General features: G+C 42.2%; 1 protein-coding gene across 3 annotated transcripts; it reads left to right on the top strand.

The window, feature by feature from the left end:
• Nucleotides 1-3,778: 3,778 nt before the first annotated feature.
• LOC109898183 (fatty acid desaturase 2-like) lies at nucleotides 3,779-19,743 on the top strand. 3 transcript variants are annotated; one of them, XM_031832974.1, is made up of 13 exons: nucleotides 3,779-4,010; nucleotides 4,904-5,205; nucleotides 10,599-10,709; nucleotides 11,837-12,034; nucleotides 12,258-12,359; nucleotides 12,693-12,818; nucleotides 13,227-13,287; nucleotides 13,394-13,470; nucleotides 13,800-13,897; nucleotides 14,052-14,148; nucleotides 17,197-17,276; nucleotides 17,697-17,822; nucleotides 18,044-19,737. In XM_031832974.1, exons 2-13 carry the CDS (start codon nucleotides 4,969-4,971, stop codon nucleotides 18,093-18,095), a joined length of 1,365 nt encoding a protein of 454 aa, XP_031688834.1. In that variant the 5' UTR covers nucleotides 3,779-4,010; nucleotides 4,904-4,968; the 3' UTR covers nucleotides 18,096-19,737. The 3 variants fall into 3 exon arrangements, with proteins under 3 accessions (XP_031688834.1, XP_031688832.1, XP_031688833.1); XM_031832972.1 differs by having other exon boundaries at nucleotides 3,816-4,010; nucleotides 4,894-5,205; nucleotides 18,044-19,743; XM_031832973.1 differs by lacking the exon at nucleotides 3,779-4,010 and adding an exon at nucleotides 4,711-4,804 and having other exon boundaries at nucleotides 4,894-5,205.

The raw sequence follows: 19,743 nt of genomic DNA, 5'->3' as shown, positions 1-19,743 counted from the left end.
TGTGTGTGTGTGTGTGTGTGTGTGTGTGTGTGTGTGTGTGTGTGTGTGTGTGTGTGTGTGTGTGTGTGTGTGTGTGTGTGTGTGTGTGTGTGTGTGTGTGTGTGTGTGTGTGTGTGTGTGTGTGTGTGTGTGTGTGTGTGTGTGTGTGTGTGTTTGGTGTACGTCGTGTTTTTTTCGTCTTATTAAAAGGATGTATTCACACCACGCTGCGCTTTGGTCTCCTCAATACGACGATCGTGACATCCACCCTCTACACCAGGGATGGGCAACTTTGATAGTTGGGGCCACCTCATCACGAGGGGCCATAGTTGCTTGTGGGTTGAAATTCCACATTGTGTATTCTACTTATTTAACTTGCAACAGTAAGTTGAGAACCGACTTAAAGTTTTTATTTTTTTCGTAGGGGGGCCATGACTTCCAGGTCCTACCATCTGGCTCCCGGTTTAGATTCCCCACTGTTAAGACTAACAGGCACAAGCTTTTAAATACAGGGAAGAGAAGGAGGTAGGTTAGGGGTGATGATGATGATGGTAATATGTTGTTGTTGACGATTATGACGTTAATGGTTTTTATTTTATTTAAAAAATAAATAAAAATCCGGGAACATTTATGATATGTTGTTTACGAGATGATGTAAGAATACACAGAGCACCTGAATTATTAGGTAACTATGGCTTGCTGTACTTCAGTGCTGCTGCTAATGTCAATCACTGGTAGGTCTACTGTATCTAGTAGTATTGATGTCTGTCAGCCCTATGACTTAGGTGTATTAGCTAGATCATTGTATTTACTATAGCTGTGTCTCATTGTGAGCCGTGTGGATTTTAAACATGTTCAATGTTTAAAAAAATAATTATTATGCTCCTTTTGCTGCAAAACCTGAGACCATAAAGTTGAAACTTGAATTATGTAGCTACAGTGAAGGATTTACATTAAAACTTGAACGGGAGAAAACTTCAACGCGGTTTGCTGAAGTTAAGGATTAAACTGAAGCCTTAGTGGGGGAGTAAACTCCACCTGCGTGGTACGGGTGCTAGGATGAAAACTGTGGTTGAAGCCTTAGCGTGGGAGTAAACTCCACCTGCGTGGTACGGGTGCTAGGATGAAAGCTGTGGTTGAAGCCTTAGTGTGGAGGAATTGTTGCATTTCCATTGTCATTTTTGTTACGCTTGCTGCATTCAGTAGCATCTATGAAATACATTATTATGAACAGTATTGACGTCAAACGGGACAACCAAGGACACAGGTGGTTCCTAATGTGGTGAGATTCTCACGGGTGGTTCCTAATGTGGTGAGATTCTCACGGGTGGTTCCTAATGTGGTGAGATTCTCACGGGTGGTTCCTAATGTGGTGAGATTCTCACGGGTGGTTCCTAATGTGGTGAGATTCTCACGGGTGGTTCCTAATGTGGTGAGATTCTCACGGGTGGTTCCTAATGTGGTGAGATTCTCACGGGTGGTTCCTAATGTGGTGAGATTATCACGGGTGGTTCCTAATGTGGTGAGATTATCACGGGTGGTTCCTAATGTGGTGAGATTCTCACGGGTGGTTCCTAATGTGGTGAGATTCTCACGGGTGGTTCCTAATGTGGTGAGATTCTCACTTGTGGTTCCTAATGTGGTGAGATTCTCACAGGTGGTTCCTAATGTGGTGAGATTCTCATGGGTGGTTCCTAATGTGGTGAGATTCTCACGGGTGGTTCCTAATGTGGTGAGATTCTCACGGGTGGTTCCTAATGTGGTGAGATTCTCACGGGTGGTTCCTAATGTGGTGAGATTCTCACGGGTGGTTCCTAATGTGGTGAGATTCTCACGGGTGGTTCCTAATGTGGTGAGATTCTCACAGGTGGTTCCTAATGTGGTGAGATTCTCACGGGTGGTTCCTAATGTGGTGAGATTCTCACGGGTGGTTCCTAATGTGGTGAGATTCTCACGGGTGGTTCCTAATGTGGTGAGATTATCACGGGTGGTTCCTAATGTGGTGAGATTCTCACGGGTGGTTCCTAATGTGGTGAGATTCTCACGGGTGGTTCCTAATGTGGTGAGATTCTCACGGGTGGTTCCTAATGTGGTGAGATTCTCACGGGTGGTTCCTAATGTGGTGAGATTCTCACGGGTGGTTCCTAATGTGGTGAGATTATCACGGGTGGTTCCTAATGTGGTGAGATTCTCACGGGTGGTTCCTAATGTGGTGAGATTCTCACAGGTGGTTCCTAATGTGGTGAGATTCTCACGGGTGGTTCCTAATGTGGTGAGATTCTCACGGGTGGTTCCTAATGTGGTGAGATTCTCACGGGTGGTTCCTAATGTGGTGAGATTCTCACGGGTGGTTCCTAATGTGGTGAGATTATCATGGGTGTAAACAGAACAGCTGGTTGTGAGAGATTAGCATCAGAACCTGCGATTGTAGATGTTATTAAGAGTACACATTGCATGAATTGCTAAGGCATAAGAATATGAGAATAGTCTATTCTTATTTGAAATATATGTAGTTCTGTGCCTGTCTTAATGTTCTGTATTATTTTAGTTTGTTCTGTCCTTCTCCATCTCTTCAAAGACTCAATCATAGACACTCTTACTGACAGTTGTAGCTGTTTCGTGTGATATATAGTTGTCTCTATGATAAGAGAATTATGTACTCCAGGTACATCACCCAATTAAATTATATTACTCTCAGTCTGCAAACCAGAATGTGTAAGATCCTGGTCGAATGAAACAGACGGAGGCTCAGCTGAATGGTCAAAAAGGTTTATTCGCGGAACGTTCTGAAGTCAAGAATACAAAACAATTCATTTTATACTGACTTCTCATGCACACACATACACACAAACATACACATACACACATGTCCTGCTACACACACTGTTCGTCTCACTTCCAAGCCGACAGAGATAGTGACCTTGTCCATGAGACATACTCCCCGTTCTCTCCCAAATCTCTAGTCAGGTCAGCACCAAGCTCAGACAGTCTGTGTTTAAAATACCATAAAGACATATTGTTTTACCCTAATTCTGACTAGGACTACACATTTATTGATTATGATTTTATACATTCTAATCAATTCCATACAATTATATGTTTCAGGGCGGAATATTCTAATCATTCAATTAACAGACAGTCCTCACCTATCACTCTACCCTTCGCGTGATGTATTGTTGTCTCTACCTTCTTGCCCTTTGTGCTGTTGTCTTGTGCCCAATAATGTTTGTACCATGTTTTGTGCTGCTACCGTGTTGTGCTGCTGCCATGTTGTGTTTCTACCATGTTGTTGTCACGTTGTGTCGCTAACACGCTGTGTTTTCATGTGTTGCTGCCATGCTATGTTGTTGTCTTATAGGTCTCTCTTTATGTAGTGTTGTGGTGTCTCTCTTGTCGTGATGTGTGCTTTGTCCTATATTTTTATTTTTGTTCTTTTTAATCCTAGCCCTCATCTCCACAGGAGGCTTTTTTGGTAGGCCATCATTGTAAATACGAATTTGTTCTTAACTGACTTGCCTAATTAAATAAAGGTTAAAATATGTAATATGTCATGTTTTATGTTTTGTACGAACCCCAGGAAGACCCCTAACAAAATACTACATACTAAAGCATCAAGGGGGCTGTTCTTTCTTCTTCTTGAGACAACGTGTAGACAAGCACTTAGCCGATGTGTCAGGGGTGGGGCCCTGGAGTGCATCCAAGCGTTCTGATTGGTTGAAATTTGTGGATGATTGACAGACCTGAAGGGCTTTTTTTAACCAATTGCAGATATGCCAGGGGTCTATTGAAATAATCCCATTGGACTAGAGACCCTCGAATGATCGGCTTGGTATTGTATAGTGAACGAGCCGGTGAATGACTGATTGAGCTATAGGGCGTTATGGAACGAGAGATAAGCCTACCTTTAATGGCCGACTGATGATTTGATTGGATAAATGACGAGACTGGTGATCAGAATGAAGTTCATGTGTTTTATGAATAAGAAGGAACGAGAAGTCAAGAACGTGAGGATTGGACATCTGGGAATATTGGTGAGTGCGTCTATTCTATTCATTCTGTATTCGAATCATCATTGTATAATTGCGTTCTATTGTTGATAGTAATATAGCCCGATTTAATGTAATGTAATCTAGGTATTTATTTTAGGGCTGACACACCAATAGACTACTCGATTTTATAATTTGATAGTCTACATGTCTATCATTATATACAGACATTAAAATTAAACACTCAATGGTTTGTACTGTGGCATATAAAACTCGGCAAACATGTGCGGAACGGAAGAGGAGTCCATACCCAAACAATGGCGCATCTCCGTATTCTTTATTATTTATTGATGAGTACATTTCAATGCTCTTTGTCTCTATTCTAATAAAGTGTTACAAATAAACATCGCGGTACATTGCATCGATGCTTAACATATTCGAATAGAAACTCCACACAGAATGCTCAGATATTAGTCATTCGATATTTTCACCAAATTTAATTGAGAACATCTCTCTACCCTCTGGCAGAAGAATCGCAGGTTAGCGTTTTTTGTTTTGTTGTTGTCATGACTCATGTTCTGGAGGCAGCTCTGCAGGATGGTCACTAGCTGGCACAGCACAAAGGCATCAAATATAACCCTAACCTTAACCACATTGAGAATCCTAACCTTAAATTAAGACCAAAAAGTGCATTTTTGTTTTCATTATTTTTTACAATATAGCCTATTTTCACTTACTTAGCAGCTGGCCCATCAAGCAGAAATCTCCCAGTTCTGCCTCTAGGACAAGACTCATCCCAATAAACATCAAACTGTAGAAGAGTCACACCATTTCACCACGTAGGTGTGACTTGACTCAGACAGCATGATCTGATTCTGATTGCATTCCCTGACTTCCTCTCTGTACGTTGCATTTGACTGGTCCTCAGTGTGTTTCAGTTGGACGGACTGGACAGAGCGCAGCCGACACAGCGACAGTGTGAGTGGAGCAGAGAGAACCGAGGATGGGGGGCGGAGGTCAGCAGACGGAGTCAAGCGAGCCGGTCAAGGGTGACGGGGTTGGGCCTGATGGAGGGCGAGGTGGCAGTGCAGTCTACACCTGGGAAGAGGTTCAGAGGCACTGCCACAGAAGCGACCAGTGGTTGGTCATTGACAGGAAGGTCTATAATATTACCCAGTGGGCGAAGAGACACCCGGGGGGCATCAGGGTCATCAGTCACTTTGCTGGAGAAGATGCCACGGTCAGTAGCCTAACTATGGAAGTTGTTGGTGAAATGTTCTCAAGTTATTCTAGTGTGACTGTTGATCTTCATCCAGGCCTATGCACATGTTTGTAATGTTGTACTTTTAGACACGTTTAGTAGCCTGTCATTGTATGACATGTCCAGGGCCGGATTAAGAAATCACAGCTCTGACTGACAAGAGATCAATCTGATCTTGAATTCAAACAAACAATAGCCCAGGCCAATGAAGCAACACAGATTGTACAATATTTGGAGGATACTGTGTATATATATATATATATATCAGTTGAAGTTGGACGTTTACATACACCTTAGCCAAATACATTTAAACTAATTTTTTCACAATTCCTGACATTTAATCTGAGTAAAAAAAATCCCAGTTTTAGGTCAGTTAGGATCACCACTTTATCTTAATTTATTTGAAATGTCAGAACAATAGAGTGAATGATTTATTTCAGCTATTATTTCTTTCATCACATTCCCAGTGGGTCAGAAATACACTCAATTAGTATTTGGTAGCATTGCCTTTAAATTGTTTAACTTGGGTCAAATGTTTTAGGTAGCCTTCCACAAGCTTCCCACAATAAATTGTGTGAATTTTGGCCCATTCCTCCTGGCAGAGCTGGTGTAACTGAGTCAGGTTTATAGGCCTCCTTGCTTGCACACGCTTTTTCAGTTCTGCCCACACATTTTCAATAGGATTGATGTCAGGGCTTTGTGATGGCCACTCCAATACCGCACCTGCTCGCCTGTTCAGCATCACTACTCTGGACGACTCTGACTTAGAATACGTGGACAACTACAAATACCTAGGTGTCTGGTTAGACTGTAAACTCTCCTTCCAGACTCACACTAAGCATCTCCAATCCAAAATTAAATCTAGAATCGGCTTCCTATATCGTAACAAAGCATCCTTCACTCATGCTGCCAAACATACCCTCGTAAAACTGACCATCCTACCGATCCTCGACTTCGGTGATGTCATCTATAAAATAGCCTCCAACACTCTACTCAACAAACTGGATGCAGTCTATCACAGTGCCATCTGTTTTGTCACCAAAGCCCCATACACTACCCACCACTGCGACCTGTACGCTTTCGTTGGCTGGCCCTCGCTTCATACTCATCGCCAAACCCACTGGCTACAGGTTATCTACAAGTCTCTGCTAGGTAAAGCCCCGCCTTATCTCAGCTCACTGGTCACCATAGCATCACCCACTCGTAGCACGCGCTTCAGCAGGTACAGTGCCTTGCGAAAGTATTCGGCCCCCTTGAACTTTGCGACCTTTTGCCACATTTCAGGCTTCAAACATAAAGATATAAAATTGTATTTTTTTGTGAAGAATCAACATCAAGTGGGACACAATCATGAAGTGGAATGACATTTATTGGATATTTCAAACTTTTTTAACAAATCAAAAACTGAAAAATTGGGCGTGCAAAATTATTCAGCCCCCTTAAGTTAATACTTTGTAGCACCACCTTTTGCTGCGATTACAGCTGTAAGTCGCTTGGGGTATGTCTCTATTAGTTTTGCACATCGAGAGACTGAAATTTTTTCCCATTCCTCCTTGCAAAACAGCTCGAGCTCAGTGAGGTTGGATGGAGAGCATTTGTGAACAGCAGTTTTCAGTTCTTTCCACAGATTCTCGATTGGATTCAGGTCTGGACTTTGACTTGGCCATTCTAACACCTGGATATGTTTATTTTTTAACCATTCCATTGTAGATTTTGCTTTATGTTTTGGATCATTGTCTTGTTGGAAGACAAATCTCCGTCCCAGTCTCAGGTCTTTTGCAGACTCCATCAGGTTTTCTTCCAGAATGGTCCTGTATTTGGCTCCATCCATCTTCCCATCAATTTTAACCATCTTCCCTGTCCCTGCTGAAGAAAAGCAGGCCCAAACCATGATGCTGCCACCACCATGTTTGACAGTGGGGATGGTGTGTTCAGGGTGATGAGCTGTGTTGCTTTTACGCCAAACATAACGTTTTGCATTGTTGCCAAAAAGTTCAATTTTGGTTTCATCTGACCAGAGCACCTTCTTCCACATGTTTGGTGTGTCTCCCAGGTGGCTTGTGGCAAACTTTAAACAACACTTTTTATGGATATCTTCAAGAAATGGCTTTCTTCTTGCCACTCTTCCATAAAGGCCAGATTTGTGCAATATACGACTGATTGTTGTCCTATGGACAGAGTCTCCCACCTCAGCTGTAGATCTCTGCAGTTCATCCAGAGTGATCATGGGCCTCTTGGCTGCATCTCTGATCAGTCTTCTGCTTGTATGAGCTGAAAGTTCAGAGGGACAGCCAGGTCTTGGTAGATTTGCAGTGGTCTGATACTCCTTCCATTTCAATATTATCGCTTGCACAGTGCGCCTTGGGATGTTGAAAGCTTGGGAAATCTTTTTGTATCCAAATCCGGCTTTAAACTTCTTCACAACAGTATCTCGGACCTGCCTGGTGTGTTCTTTGTTCTTCATGATGCTCTCTGCGCTTTTAACGGACCTCTGAGACTATTACAGTGCAGGTGCATTTATACGGAGACTTGATTACACACAGATAGATTGTATTTATCATCATTAGTCATTTAGGTCAACATTGGATCATTCAGAGATCCTCACTGAACTTCTGGAGAGAGTTTGCTGCACTGAAAGTAAAGGGGCTGAATAATTTTGCACGCCCAATCTTTCAGTTTTTGATTTGTTAAAAAAGTTTGAAATATCCAATAAATGTCGTTCCACTTCATGATTGTGTCCCACTTGTTGTTGATTCTTCCCAAAAAAATACAGTTTTATATCTTTATGTTTGAAGCCTGAAATGTGGCAAAAGGTCGCAAAGTTCAAGGGGGCCGAATACTTTCGCAAGGCACTGTATATCTCACTGGTCACCCCCAAAGCCAATTCCTCCTTTGGTCGTCTTTCCTTCCAGTTCTCTGCTGCCAATGACTGGAACGAACTGCAAAAATCTCTGAAGCTGGGGACTCATATCTCCCTCACTAACTTTAAGCACCAGCTGTCAGAGCAGCTCACAGATCACTGCACCTGTACATAGCGCATCTGTAAACAGCCCATCTATCTACCTCATCCACATACTGTATTTAGTTATTTATTTATCTTGCTCCTTTGCACCCCAGTATCTCTACTTGCACATTCATCTTCTGCCCATCTACCATTCCAGTGTTTAATTGCTATATTGTAATTACTTCGCCAACATGGCCTATTTATTGCCTTAACCTCCTTATTTGACCTCATTTGCACTCACTGTATATAGACTTTTAGTTTTATTTTGTTCTACTGTATTATTGACTGTATGTTTTGTTTATTCCATGTGTAACTCTGTGTTGTCTGCTCACACTGCTTTGCTTTATCTTGGCCAGGTCGCAGTTGCAAATGAGAACTTGTTCTCAACTAGTCTACCTAGTTAAATAAAGGTGAAATAAATTTAAAAAAACAGTCTAACAGAAGCTTCTAAAGCCATGACAGCATTTTCTGGAATTTTCCAAGCTGTTTAAAGGCACAGTCATCCTCTGACCCACTGCAATTGTGATACAGTGAATTATAATGAAATAATCTGTCTGTAAACAATTGTTGGAAAAATGACTTGTGTCGTGCATAACATAGATGTTCTAACCGACCTACCAAAACTATAGTTTATTTACAAGAAATTTGTGGAGTGGTTGAAAAACAAGTTTTAATGACTCCAATTTAAGTGTATGTAAACTTCCTACCTCAACTGTGTATATATATACATGGTGGGGCAAAAAAGTATTTAGTCAGCCCCCATTTGTGCAAGTTCTCCCACTTAAAAAGATGAGAGGCCTGTAATTTTCATCATAGGTACACTTCAACTATGACAGACAAAATGAGAAAAAAAATCCAGAAAATCACATTGTAGGATTTTTTATGAATTTATTTGCAAATTATGGTGGAAAATAAGTATTTGGTCAATAACAAAAATGTATCTCAATACTTTGTTATATACCCTTTGTTAATATATATACCAAGTAAAATGTCCAGTGGCACACTGACTCGCCTAATGATGAAGATGAAGCCATAGGTTACTCACGGTGATGGCCGTGACAACAAGCGCGTGCTTGTTGTCGCAGTAGCCTATCTCAAGATGAGCTATGAAAAACAGTGGTGATGTGAGAAAAAACAAACATTGTGTCTATTAGTTCTTCAGACTGTCTAGTCTTCTGTTTTTCAGTGAGAGCCATTTGCTTCCCCCCCCCCCCCCCCCCCCCCCCCGCGATTGTATTTTGAAATTGGCAAAAAACGCAAACTGATAGCTGCAACCAATCATAGAAATATAATCCATAGATGGCAGTTTCTGGTCAAGTCATGACTGGCATCCATTGCTAGTGTAGCCATGAGTTTAACTGTCAAATTGCCAGGGTAAGAGGTTCTAAGACCACTTCTATGGATTATATGTCTATGGCCCCAACAAGCTGTATATATGGTGCACATGCTGCCAAACCAGACTGTAGGCAACTGCCAAAATAAAGGAAACACTTGCATTAACGAGGGATGCAAAGTATATGTTATGATGTGGGATGCATTTTCCTGGCATGGTTTAGGTCCACTTGTAGAAGCAATGCCAAGGCGCATTGAAGCTGTTCTGGCAGCTCGTGGTGGCCCAACTCACTTTAAGAGACTTTATGTTGGTGTTTCCTTTATTTTGGCAGTTATCTTTATGTGCTTGTGATAAAACTTAATTAATCCACAGTTATTTTTAATAAACTGTTGATCCCCTGTGGCGAAATGATGCTCTCTGGTATATTTTGAAATTTGAGAGATTTGATTGGATAAAAAATTATGTGGGCCCCTGACAATTGGCCAGCCACATTTATTAAGCTGTTTTTATTTGTATTTTTTCTTAATCAGTTATCCAATCAATGCAGGGCCTCACAAGTTACTCACGTGGGCCCTCTACCTTCTCTCCTTCCACCATCTGACGATTAGCAGAGTAGCAGCAGGTTGTCTACACTCAAATCCTCCTGTGGTTGCAGGTTGCAGTGAAGAAAAGACTACAGATATAATATACTATATATATATATATATATATATTCTTTTTTTCCTCTTTGGGTCCCCCACTATGGGCCTGGGCACAGGGGCTTCAGCCCCAGTAAACCCCTGTTAGTAGATTGTACATTGTGACTGTGTTACATATTAGACTTGTTGTTAGGGGATTGTACATTGTGACTGTGTTACATATTAGACTTGTTGTTAGGGGATTGTACATTGTTGAATCCTAAAATCGTGATCACTTCTTAACTAATCTCACAGTAATTGTTTTAAATATTTGTTTTATTACCTGAGAGACATAAGAAGGACATGTGTATGTATTTATATTAAGCAATATAGATTAATCTATATCTCTGATTTATAGGAAGCATTTGTCGCATTCCATCCCGATCCTAATTTTGTCAGGAAGTTTCTGAAGCCGTTGCTGATTGGAGAGCTGGCACCGACAGAGCCCAGCCAGGACCATGGGAAAAACGTGAGGAGGCCCATCTTTATCTCTCTCCCTCTACAACATCACACCCATAACATACATCGTTGTAGGCTACATAATGAAACATAATGTGAAGCCTACAGAATCTCTCCCTCTGACACAGCATCACGCCCACTCTAACATACTGTAGGTTTAGGTAGGGACGCGGGGACCAATGTGAGGCCTGTCTTTTTCTGGCTGATAGGGAATTACATGCTTCTCGGACTGAATGCTGTGCAGAATGATACTTTCTACAATGTGTCAGAGTGTGGTAAGAGCAGGTGTGATGTGGATGGAGATATTTAGACAAGAAATGTAGTCTGTCATCTACTATAACTAGGGCACATTATACCACCCTGTCTATGTGCCCAGATGCCCCAATAACTAGATCACATTATACCAGCCTGTCTATATGCCCCTATAACTAGATCACATTATACCAGCCTCTCTATATGCCCCTATAACTAGATCACATTATACCAGCCTCTCTATATGCCCCTATAACTAGATCACATTATACCAGCCTGTCTATATGCCCAGATGCCCCTATAACTAGATCACATTATACCAGCCTCTCTATATGCCCCTATAACTAGATCACATTATACCAGCCTGTCTATATGCCCAGATGCCCCTATAACTAGATCACATTATACCAGCCTGTCTATATGCCCAGATGCCCCTATAACTAGATCACATTATACCAGCCTCTCTATATGCCCCTATAACTAGATCACATTATACCAGCCTGTCTATATGCCCAGATGCCCCTATAACTAGATCACATTATACCAGCCTCTCTATATGCCCAGATATCCCACTGCCTGCTGTATGTTTACCTATTCAGGAGTCTTACATCTTTCTGTTACTCCTATTTCCTTACTCATCATTTCTTCTTCTTCTCTTCAGGTTTCTCTTCTCAATGTACACTGTCCTCATCCCCCTCCTGTCCTCCTCCTCCACTCCCTCAATTCATCATCCCTTTCATCATCATTCATCCTCTTGGTTCATCTACTTGGCGCTATCACAGTTTGTCTTTCTGCTATCTCCTCGCCTCCTGAAGTCAAGGACAGATTCATTGAGATAGACTTCATACGTCTGTAATGATTATTGATCACCTCTAATCCATACAGGCAGCACTGGTGCAGGACTTCCAGGCCCTGCGTGACCGTGTGGAGAAGGAGGGTCTCCTCCGTGCACGCCCCCTCTTCTTCAGCCTCTACCTGGGCCACATCCTGCTACTAGAGGCCCTGGCTTTGGGCCTGCTCTGGGTCTGGGGGACCAGTTGGAGCATCACACTGCTCTGTTCCCTCATGCTGGCCACGTCTCAGGTACCATTACAGTATTATTAGGGAGTACAAGAAGATATTTGACAGGCATAGGGATCTAAGGTTAGGGTTTAGGATTAAGGTTAGAATTAGAGGATTAGGTTCGGGTTAGGATTAAGTTTAGGGGTGGTGAGGTTAGGTTATGGTGAGGGTTTATGTTAGCCATCGGGTTACCAATCCACCTTTCAGACACTGTTCAAAATCTGCCTTTCTTTTTCCCTCTCAGGCCCAAGCTGGCTGGCTGCAGCATGACTACGGCCACCTGTCAGTCTGCAAGAAATCCAGTTGGAATCACGTACTGCACAAGTTTGTCATTGGACACCTAAAGGTAGGCTGCTGGACAATGGTGGGACATTTGACAATACTGTTTCTTTAGGCGGATCTTCTGCTACTCTTTGGATAAGTTAACCGGACACAGTTTAAACCTAGTTCTAGACTGAAAACCATTCTCAATGGATAATCTCCTTTGAAAGTACATTTTACTCCAGGACTAGGTTTAATCTGTGTTCATGGAAACGGTCCTTTTCACTTTCCTACATTCACCAGAGCAGTGTTACATTTCCAAGTTCATTGCTATACATTAGCCTTATTTTGTGTAGTGTCCAACAGGTGTAAGTTACAGTAAGTGTAATTGTGTGTAACAGTAGCTGTGTGTTTCCAGGGTGCCTCTGCTAACTGGTGGAACCATCGTCACTTCCAGCACCACGCTAAGCCCAGCGTGTTTAGTAAAGATCCTGATGTAAACTCACTGCATGTCTTCGTCCTGGGAGACAAACAGCCTGTAGAGGTAGTTATCACGATAATATATTTGTGTATGTGATCCTTGCAGGAACTGAACCAACAACCTTAGTGCTTTATAACCCATCTGACTTCATGTCATATTTGCATAATAATCTAAATATTCATGTTATATTCAAATATCAATGTAATATTGCATTAATTTAATGTAATCATGAAATATCCATGAAATAATCAAATATCCATGTAATAGTTCATTAATTTAATGTAATATTCATGTAATATTCAAATATCCATGCAATAGTTAATTAATTTAATGTAATATTCATGAAATAACCACGTAATAATATCCATGTAATATTCAAATATCCATGCAATAGTTAATTAATTTAATGTAATATTCATGAAATAACCATGTAATAATATCCATGTAACGGTTTGTCTCTGTCTATTGCAGTATGGTATAAAGAAGTTGAAGTACATGCCCTACCATCACCAACACCAGTACTTCTTCCTCAGTAAGTTTCTAAACACATTTCATGGATTTCTGTATAGAATCACATCAACTTCCATTGAACACATAAAAGCAATGTATGTAATACCAATCTTTTCCTTCTGTCTCAGTTGGACCTCCACTACTTATTCCAGTGTATTTCACCATCCAGATATTCCAGACCATGTTTTCACATCGGAACTGGGTGGTGAGATATCATACCAATTAAATGTAGACTTAATCCTCTTCCTTCCTATGATTGAGTGAGAGAGAGTGAGAGTGAGAGTGAGAGTGAGAGAGAGAGTGAGTGAGAGAGTGAGTGAGAGAGTGAGTGAGAGAGTGAGTGAGTGAGAGAGTGAGTGAGAGAGTGAGTGAGAGAGTGAGAGAGAGAGTGAGAGAGAGAGAGAGAGTGAGTGAGAGATCTCTCTCTCTTCGGAAATGTCTAGCTTCCTAATCAACAGTGATAATTGTTGCTTTGCTAGGAACCCCAGATGTGATCATGTCTGTCCGTAATACCAATCTTTGTCTCCTGTGAAGGATCTGGCGTGGTCGATAAGTTACTACCTTCGCTTCTGCTGCTGTTACTATCCCTTCTTTGGTTTCTTTGGCTCAGTAGCATTGATCTGCTTCGTCAGGTAAAGTATGAACTGAGAGGGAGCTCAAAGATTAACTCATTCATACATTGTATTCAAACTATCTACAGTATTAGTAAACACCACAATGCTGTGCTTCCAGTAATAATGAAACGTAATATTGTGGCTGAATAATTATATTGTACTGTATATATAGGTTTTTGGAAAGCCACTGGTTTGTATGGGTGACCCAGATGAATCATCTTCCTATGGATATAGATCATGAGAGACACCAGGACTGGCTCACCATGCAGGTAACATGTCATTACTAGACAACTGGGTCTTGTCTTGGAGAAGGAGGGCTGATTAGGATCAGGTCCCCCCCTGTCCATACATTCCTATTCATTATCATCTTAAAAGATTAAACTGATCCTAGAACAGAACTCCTACACTGAAGCTTAGTGAATACAGGCCCTGGTGTGTTTTTTGGGGTTGTGCCATCTGCATTTGTATTTATTATGGATCCCCATTAGTTCCTGCCAAGGCAGCAGCTACTCTTCCTGGGGTTTATTATGGATCCCCATTAGTTCCTGTCAAGGCAGCAGCTACTCTTCCTGGGGTTTATTATGGATCCCCATTAGTTCCTGCCAAGGAAGCAGCTACTCTTCCTGGGGTTTATAATGGATCCCCATTAGTTCCTGCCAAGGCAGCAGCTACTCTTCCTGGGGTTTATAATGGATCCCCATTAGTTCCTACCAAGGCAGCAGCTACTCTTCCTGGGGTTTATAATGGATCCCCATTAGTTCCTACCAAGGCAGCAGCTACTCTTCCTGGGGTTTATAATGGATCCCCATTAGTTCCTGCCAAGGCAGCAGCTACTCTTCCTGGGGTTTATAATGGATCCCCATTAGTTCCTACCAAGGCAGCAGCTACTCTTCCTGGGGTTTATAATGGATCCCCATTAGTTCCTGCCAAGGCAGCAGCTACTCTTCCTGGGGTTTATTATGGATCCCCATTAGTTCCTACCAAGGCAGCAGCTACTCTTCCTGGGGTTTATTATGGATCCCCATTAGTTCCTGCCAAGGCAGCAGCTACTCTTCCTGGGGTTTATAATGGATCCCCATTAGTTCCTACCAAGGCAGCAGCTACTCTTCCTGGGGTTTATAATGGATCCCCATTAGTTCCTACCAAGGCAGCAGCTACTCTTCCTGGGGTTTATAATGGATCCCCATTAGTTCCTGCCAAGGCAGCAGCTACTCTTCCTGGGGTTTATAATGGATCCCCATTAGTTCCTGCCAAGGCAGCAGCTACTCTTCCTGGGGTTTATAATGGATCCCCATTAGTTCCTACCAAGGCAGCAGCTACTCTTCCTGGGGTTTATTATGGATCCCCATTAGTTCCTACCAAGGCAGCAGCTACTCTTCCTGGGGTTTATTATGGATCCCCATTAGTTCCTACCAAGGCAGCAGCTACTCTTCCTGGGGTTTATCATGGATCCCCATTAGTTCCTACCAAGGCAGCAGCTACTCTTCCTGGGGTTTATTATGGATCCCCATTAGTTCCTGCCAAGGCAGCAGCTACTCTTCCTGGGGTTTATTATGGATCCCCATTAGTTCCTACCAAGGCAGCAGCTACTCTTCCTGGGGTTTATCATGGATCCCCATTAGTTCCTACCAAGGCAGCAGCTACTCTTCCTGGGGTTTATCATGGATCCCCATTAGTTCCTACCAAGGCAGCAGCTACTCTTCCTGGGGTTTATCATGGATCCCCATTAGTTCCTACCAAGGCAGCAGCTACTCTTCCTGGGGTTTATAATGGATCCCCATTAGTTCCTACCAAGGCAGCAGCTACTCTTCCTGGGGTTTATCATGGATCCCCATTAGTTCCTACCAAGGCAGCAGCTACTCTTCCTGGGGTTTATAATGGATCCCCATTAGTTCCTGCCAAGGCAGCAGCTACTCTTCCTGGGGTTTATCATGGATCCCCATTAGTTCCTACCAAGGCAGCAGCTACTCTTCCTGGGGTTTATCATGGATCCCCATTAGTTCCTACCAAGGCAGCAGCTACTCTTCCTGGGGTTTATTATGGATCCCCATTAGTTCCTGCCAAGGCAGCAGCTACTCTTCCTGGGGTTTATCATGGATCCCCATTAGTTCCTGCCAAGGCAGCAGCTACTCTTCCTGGGGTTTATTATGGATCCCCATTAGTTCCTACCAAGGCAGCAGCTACTCTTCCTGGGGTTTATAATGGATCCCCATTAGTTCCTACCAAGGCAGCAGCTACTCTTCCTGGGGTTTATAATGGATCCCCATTAGTTCCTACCAAGGCAGCAGCTACTCTTCCTGGGGTTTATTATGGATCCCCATTAGTTCCTACCAAGGCAGCAGCTACTCTTCCTGGGGTTTATCATGGATCCCCATTAGTTCCTACCAAGGCAGCAGCTACTCTTCCTGGGGTTTATAATGGATCCCCATTAGTTCCTACCAAGGCAGCAGCTACTCTTCCTGGGGTTTATTATGGATCCCCATTAGTTCCTGCCAAGGCAGCAGCTACTCTTCCTGGGGTTTATAATGGATCCCCATTAGTTCCTACCAAGGCAGCAGCTACTCTTCCTGGGGTTTATTATGGATCCCCATTAGCTGCTACCAAGGCAGCAGCTACTCTTCCTGGGGTTTATTATGGATCCCCATTAGTTCCTGCCAAGGCAGCAGCTACTCTACCTGGGGTTTATTATGGATCCCCATTAGTTCCTACCAAGGCAGCAGCTACTCTTCCTGGGGTTTATTATGGATCCCCATTAGTTCCTACCAAGGCAGCAGCTACTCTTCCTGGGGTTTATAATGGATCCCCATTAGTTCCTACCAAGGCAGCAGCTACTCTACCTGGGGTTTATTATGGATCCCCATTAGTTCCTGCCAAGGCAGCAGCTACTCTTCCTGGGGTTTATCATGGATCCCCATTAGTTCCTACCAAGGCAGCAGCTACTCTTCCTGGGGTTTATTATGGATCCCCATTAGTTCCTACCAAGGCAGCAGCTACTCTTCCTGGGGTTTATAATGGATCCCCATTAGTTCCTACCAAGGCAGCAGCTACTCTTCCTGGGGTCCAGCAACATTCATAATAATAATACAGTTATGTACCGTTTCAAATATTAGATGTATTATATTTCATAACTCTTTTTACCCAATACATTTAGTGTGTTCCCTCATGCCACACATACATTCCTATTCATTATAATCTTAAAAGGCTAAACTGATATGGGAACAGTAGTCCTGAGTACAGGTCCAGGAGTGTTTTCTGGGGCTGTGCCTTCTGTAGTTCTCCAGCAGAGGGAGCTGTAACGTCTCTTTCTCTGGTCTTAGTTGAGTGCTACTTGCAACATTGAACAGTCAACCTTCAACGACTGGTTCAGTGGACACCTCAACTTTCAGATTGAACACCAGTAAGTGAAACAAATATCCCACCTTACTGTTGTCTGTCAAACAGTATATACTGTATTTATATGGTCATTTATAAAGTCATTCAGATACTAAAGTAGGTTATAGTTTAGGCAGTATTCAGCTTGATTTGATCTTAAATATAACTTAAGTTGTTTGTACTAATGAATTATGAATAGTGTTGAGGTACAACATTTATACAATCCTACTCAGAAACTGAGGTTTCTCTGAGAAACTCTAATACCCTTTCTCTCTCACCCCCCCCCCCCTCTCTCTGCCTCTCTTTCTCTACCCCCACTCTCTCTCTGCCTCTCTTTCTCTACCCCCACTCTCTCTCTGCCTCTCTTTCTCTACCCCCTCTCTCTCTCTGCCACTTTCTTTCTCTACCCCCACTCTCTCTCTGCCTCTCTTTCTCTGTCTCCCAGTCTGTTTCCTACCATGCCCCGTCATAACTACCACCTGGTGGCTCCTCTGGTTCGTGCTTTGTGTGAGAAACATGGACTTTCCTATCAGGTCAAGACTTTGCAGAAAGCCATCATTGATGTTGTCAGGTAAGTGGTAACATCACATATACCACTACTTATCCACGGGTATGCAATAGTTGCAGACAAATAGCTACTCAGTTAAGAAAATCAAATATAAACATGTTTTAATGAATACTTGTATAGTGCTATTCCTCTGGGAATAGATTGTACATCATAAGGTGATACCTGCTGCTCTCAGTCTCCTATGTGATTTACCTGGTTCTTTATCCACCTCTGTTCTTCTCCAGGTCACTGAAGAAGTCAGGGGATCTGTGGCTGGATGCGTATCTCCATAAATAAATCCCTTCCTGACTCTGGACGACCTGTGAACAGATAGTGTCCCCAGACGTTTGTGTCCTCAGACGTTTGTGTCCTCAGACGTTTGTGTCCTCAGACGTTTGTGTCCTCAGACGTTTGTGTCCTCAGACGTTTGTGTCCCCAGACGTTTGTGTCCTCAGACGTTTGTGTCCCCAGACGTTTGTGTCCTCAGACGTTTGTGTCCCCAGACGTTTGTGTCGGGTGCTGTATTTTGTTGTGACGTAATTGTTTGAATCATTTCTGGGACCCCAGGAAGAATAGCTGCTGCCTAATGGGGGGGTCCAAAGCAACAAATCAGGGTTTATATTAGGGCTTTTCAGAGTTAATTAGTTAACTGAAGTTAACTTTTTAAAATTTTAGTGCATACATTTTATTTTTATCGTGATTAATCGCATTGTCTGAAAGTGTTGAATACACTGAAAATATCCAAAAGACATCATGTATACAACTAAAATCTATAATGCCATGTAAAAATAAATTGAGGTTAAATAAAGTTTGCTTTCTCAGTTTACCTAATTTTGCAAACATAGAAAACTTTTTGGTATGAAAAATCTTAAATTACAGCTCACGTTGAGCAAATTAGCAAATCCTGCTATTTAACTCGAATTGAAAAAAAATATGATTGTTTGATCGCCTTAGTTCATGTACATCATGAAGGGCTTCTTTTTTTTGTGATGATTTTCTTTTATGGTATTTCAAGCATTATCCACTGGGCTTGCTGCAGGCAGAACATCCCAGGGAATGCTCTTTAATTGACACAAGTTGTCTCCAATCAATCATTCAATGTCTGGTTGTATGTGAGTGTTTTGGTGTGGGGGGGGGGGGGGGGGGGTACGGGGAGGCGCAGTGTACGAAACGTTATCGCACTAAGCCTAGTTAATTTAGCATGGACGACTATTTGTAGATCAGTGATTTTTACACCTCACTTTGCTTAAATTGATCCCCTCTAACATACTCTGTACCTGATCATCGGAGGTTTAGAAAACATTTGGTATTATTAACAACGATTAGAACAGTTAAAAGGGAGAGATTATGAATTCAACAAGAAGAAGAAAAAAAAATGTAAAACCATAATATAGTTTGAAAAAAGAGCGGCGCCAATACACTGGCGAGACGCTTTGGAGATGACAACAATATATTCTGCAGAATCTGCAATTTAGCATTTAGATTATAATACGGTAAGACAAGATACACAGCCTTCTGAAAGGAAATAAACACCTTACGCTTTCTCAGAAGAATGTTTCTATGCAAGACATTTTAGCTAGACAGCGGGTGGTGAAGGATATAGAGAAACGGTCTCATCCTTACAGAACAAGAATCTCAACAACATTTCACAAAGTATTTGTTGTCTGTTCTTAACATATGGGTATGATAGTCTACATCTTCTGATATAAAAATGGCTATTTTCATTTGCTACAGAAATAACCCAACTTCGCTAACTCTATGACCTCAGTATTTGAAGAGATATGCTTTTCACAGCTTACTAAAGAGCTCATGAAAGCTCAGGGTACTAGGGGGGTAATTTAAACAATGTCTAATTGCTGACACGCAAAATAAATGTTTGGAAAACAAATTGGTACGTGGATGAAGGTCATGCTTAGGCAAATAAACTATGAATGGCTACGATTTA

Source organism: Oncorhynchus kisutch, linkage group LG10 (assembly GCF_002021735.2).
Source record: "Oncorhynchus kisutch isolate 150728-3 linkage group LG10, Okis_V2, whole genome shotgun sequence".
Taxonomy (NCBI): Eukaryota; Metazoa; Chordata; class Actinopteri; order Salmoniformes; family Salmonidae; genus Oncorhynchus; species Oncorhynchus kisutch.
The sequence above is the reverse complement of the archived record's forward strand: the minus strand, read 5'-3'. Positions and strand labels throughout refer to the sequence as shown.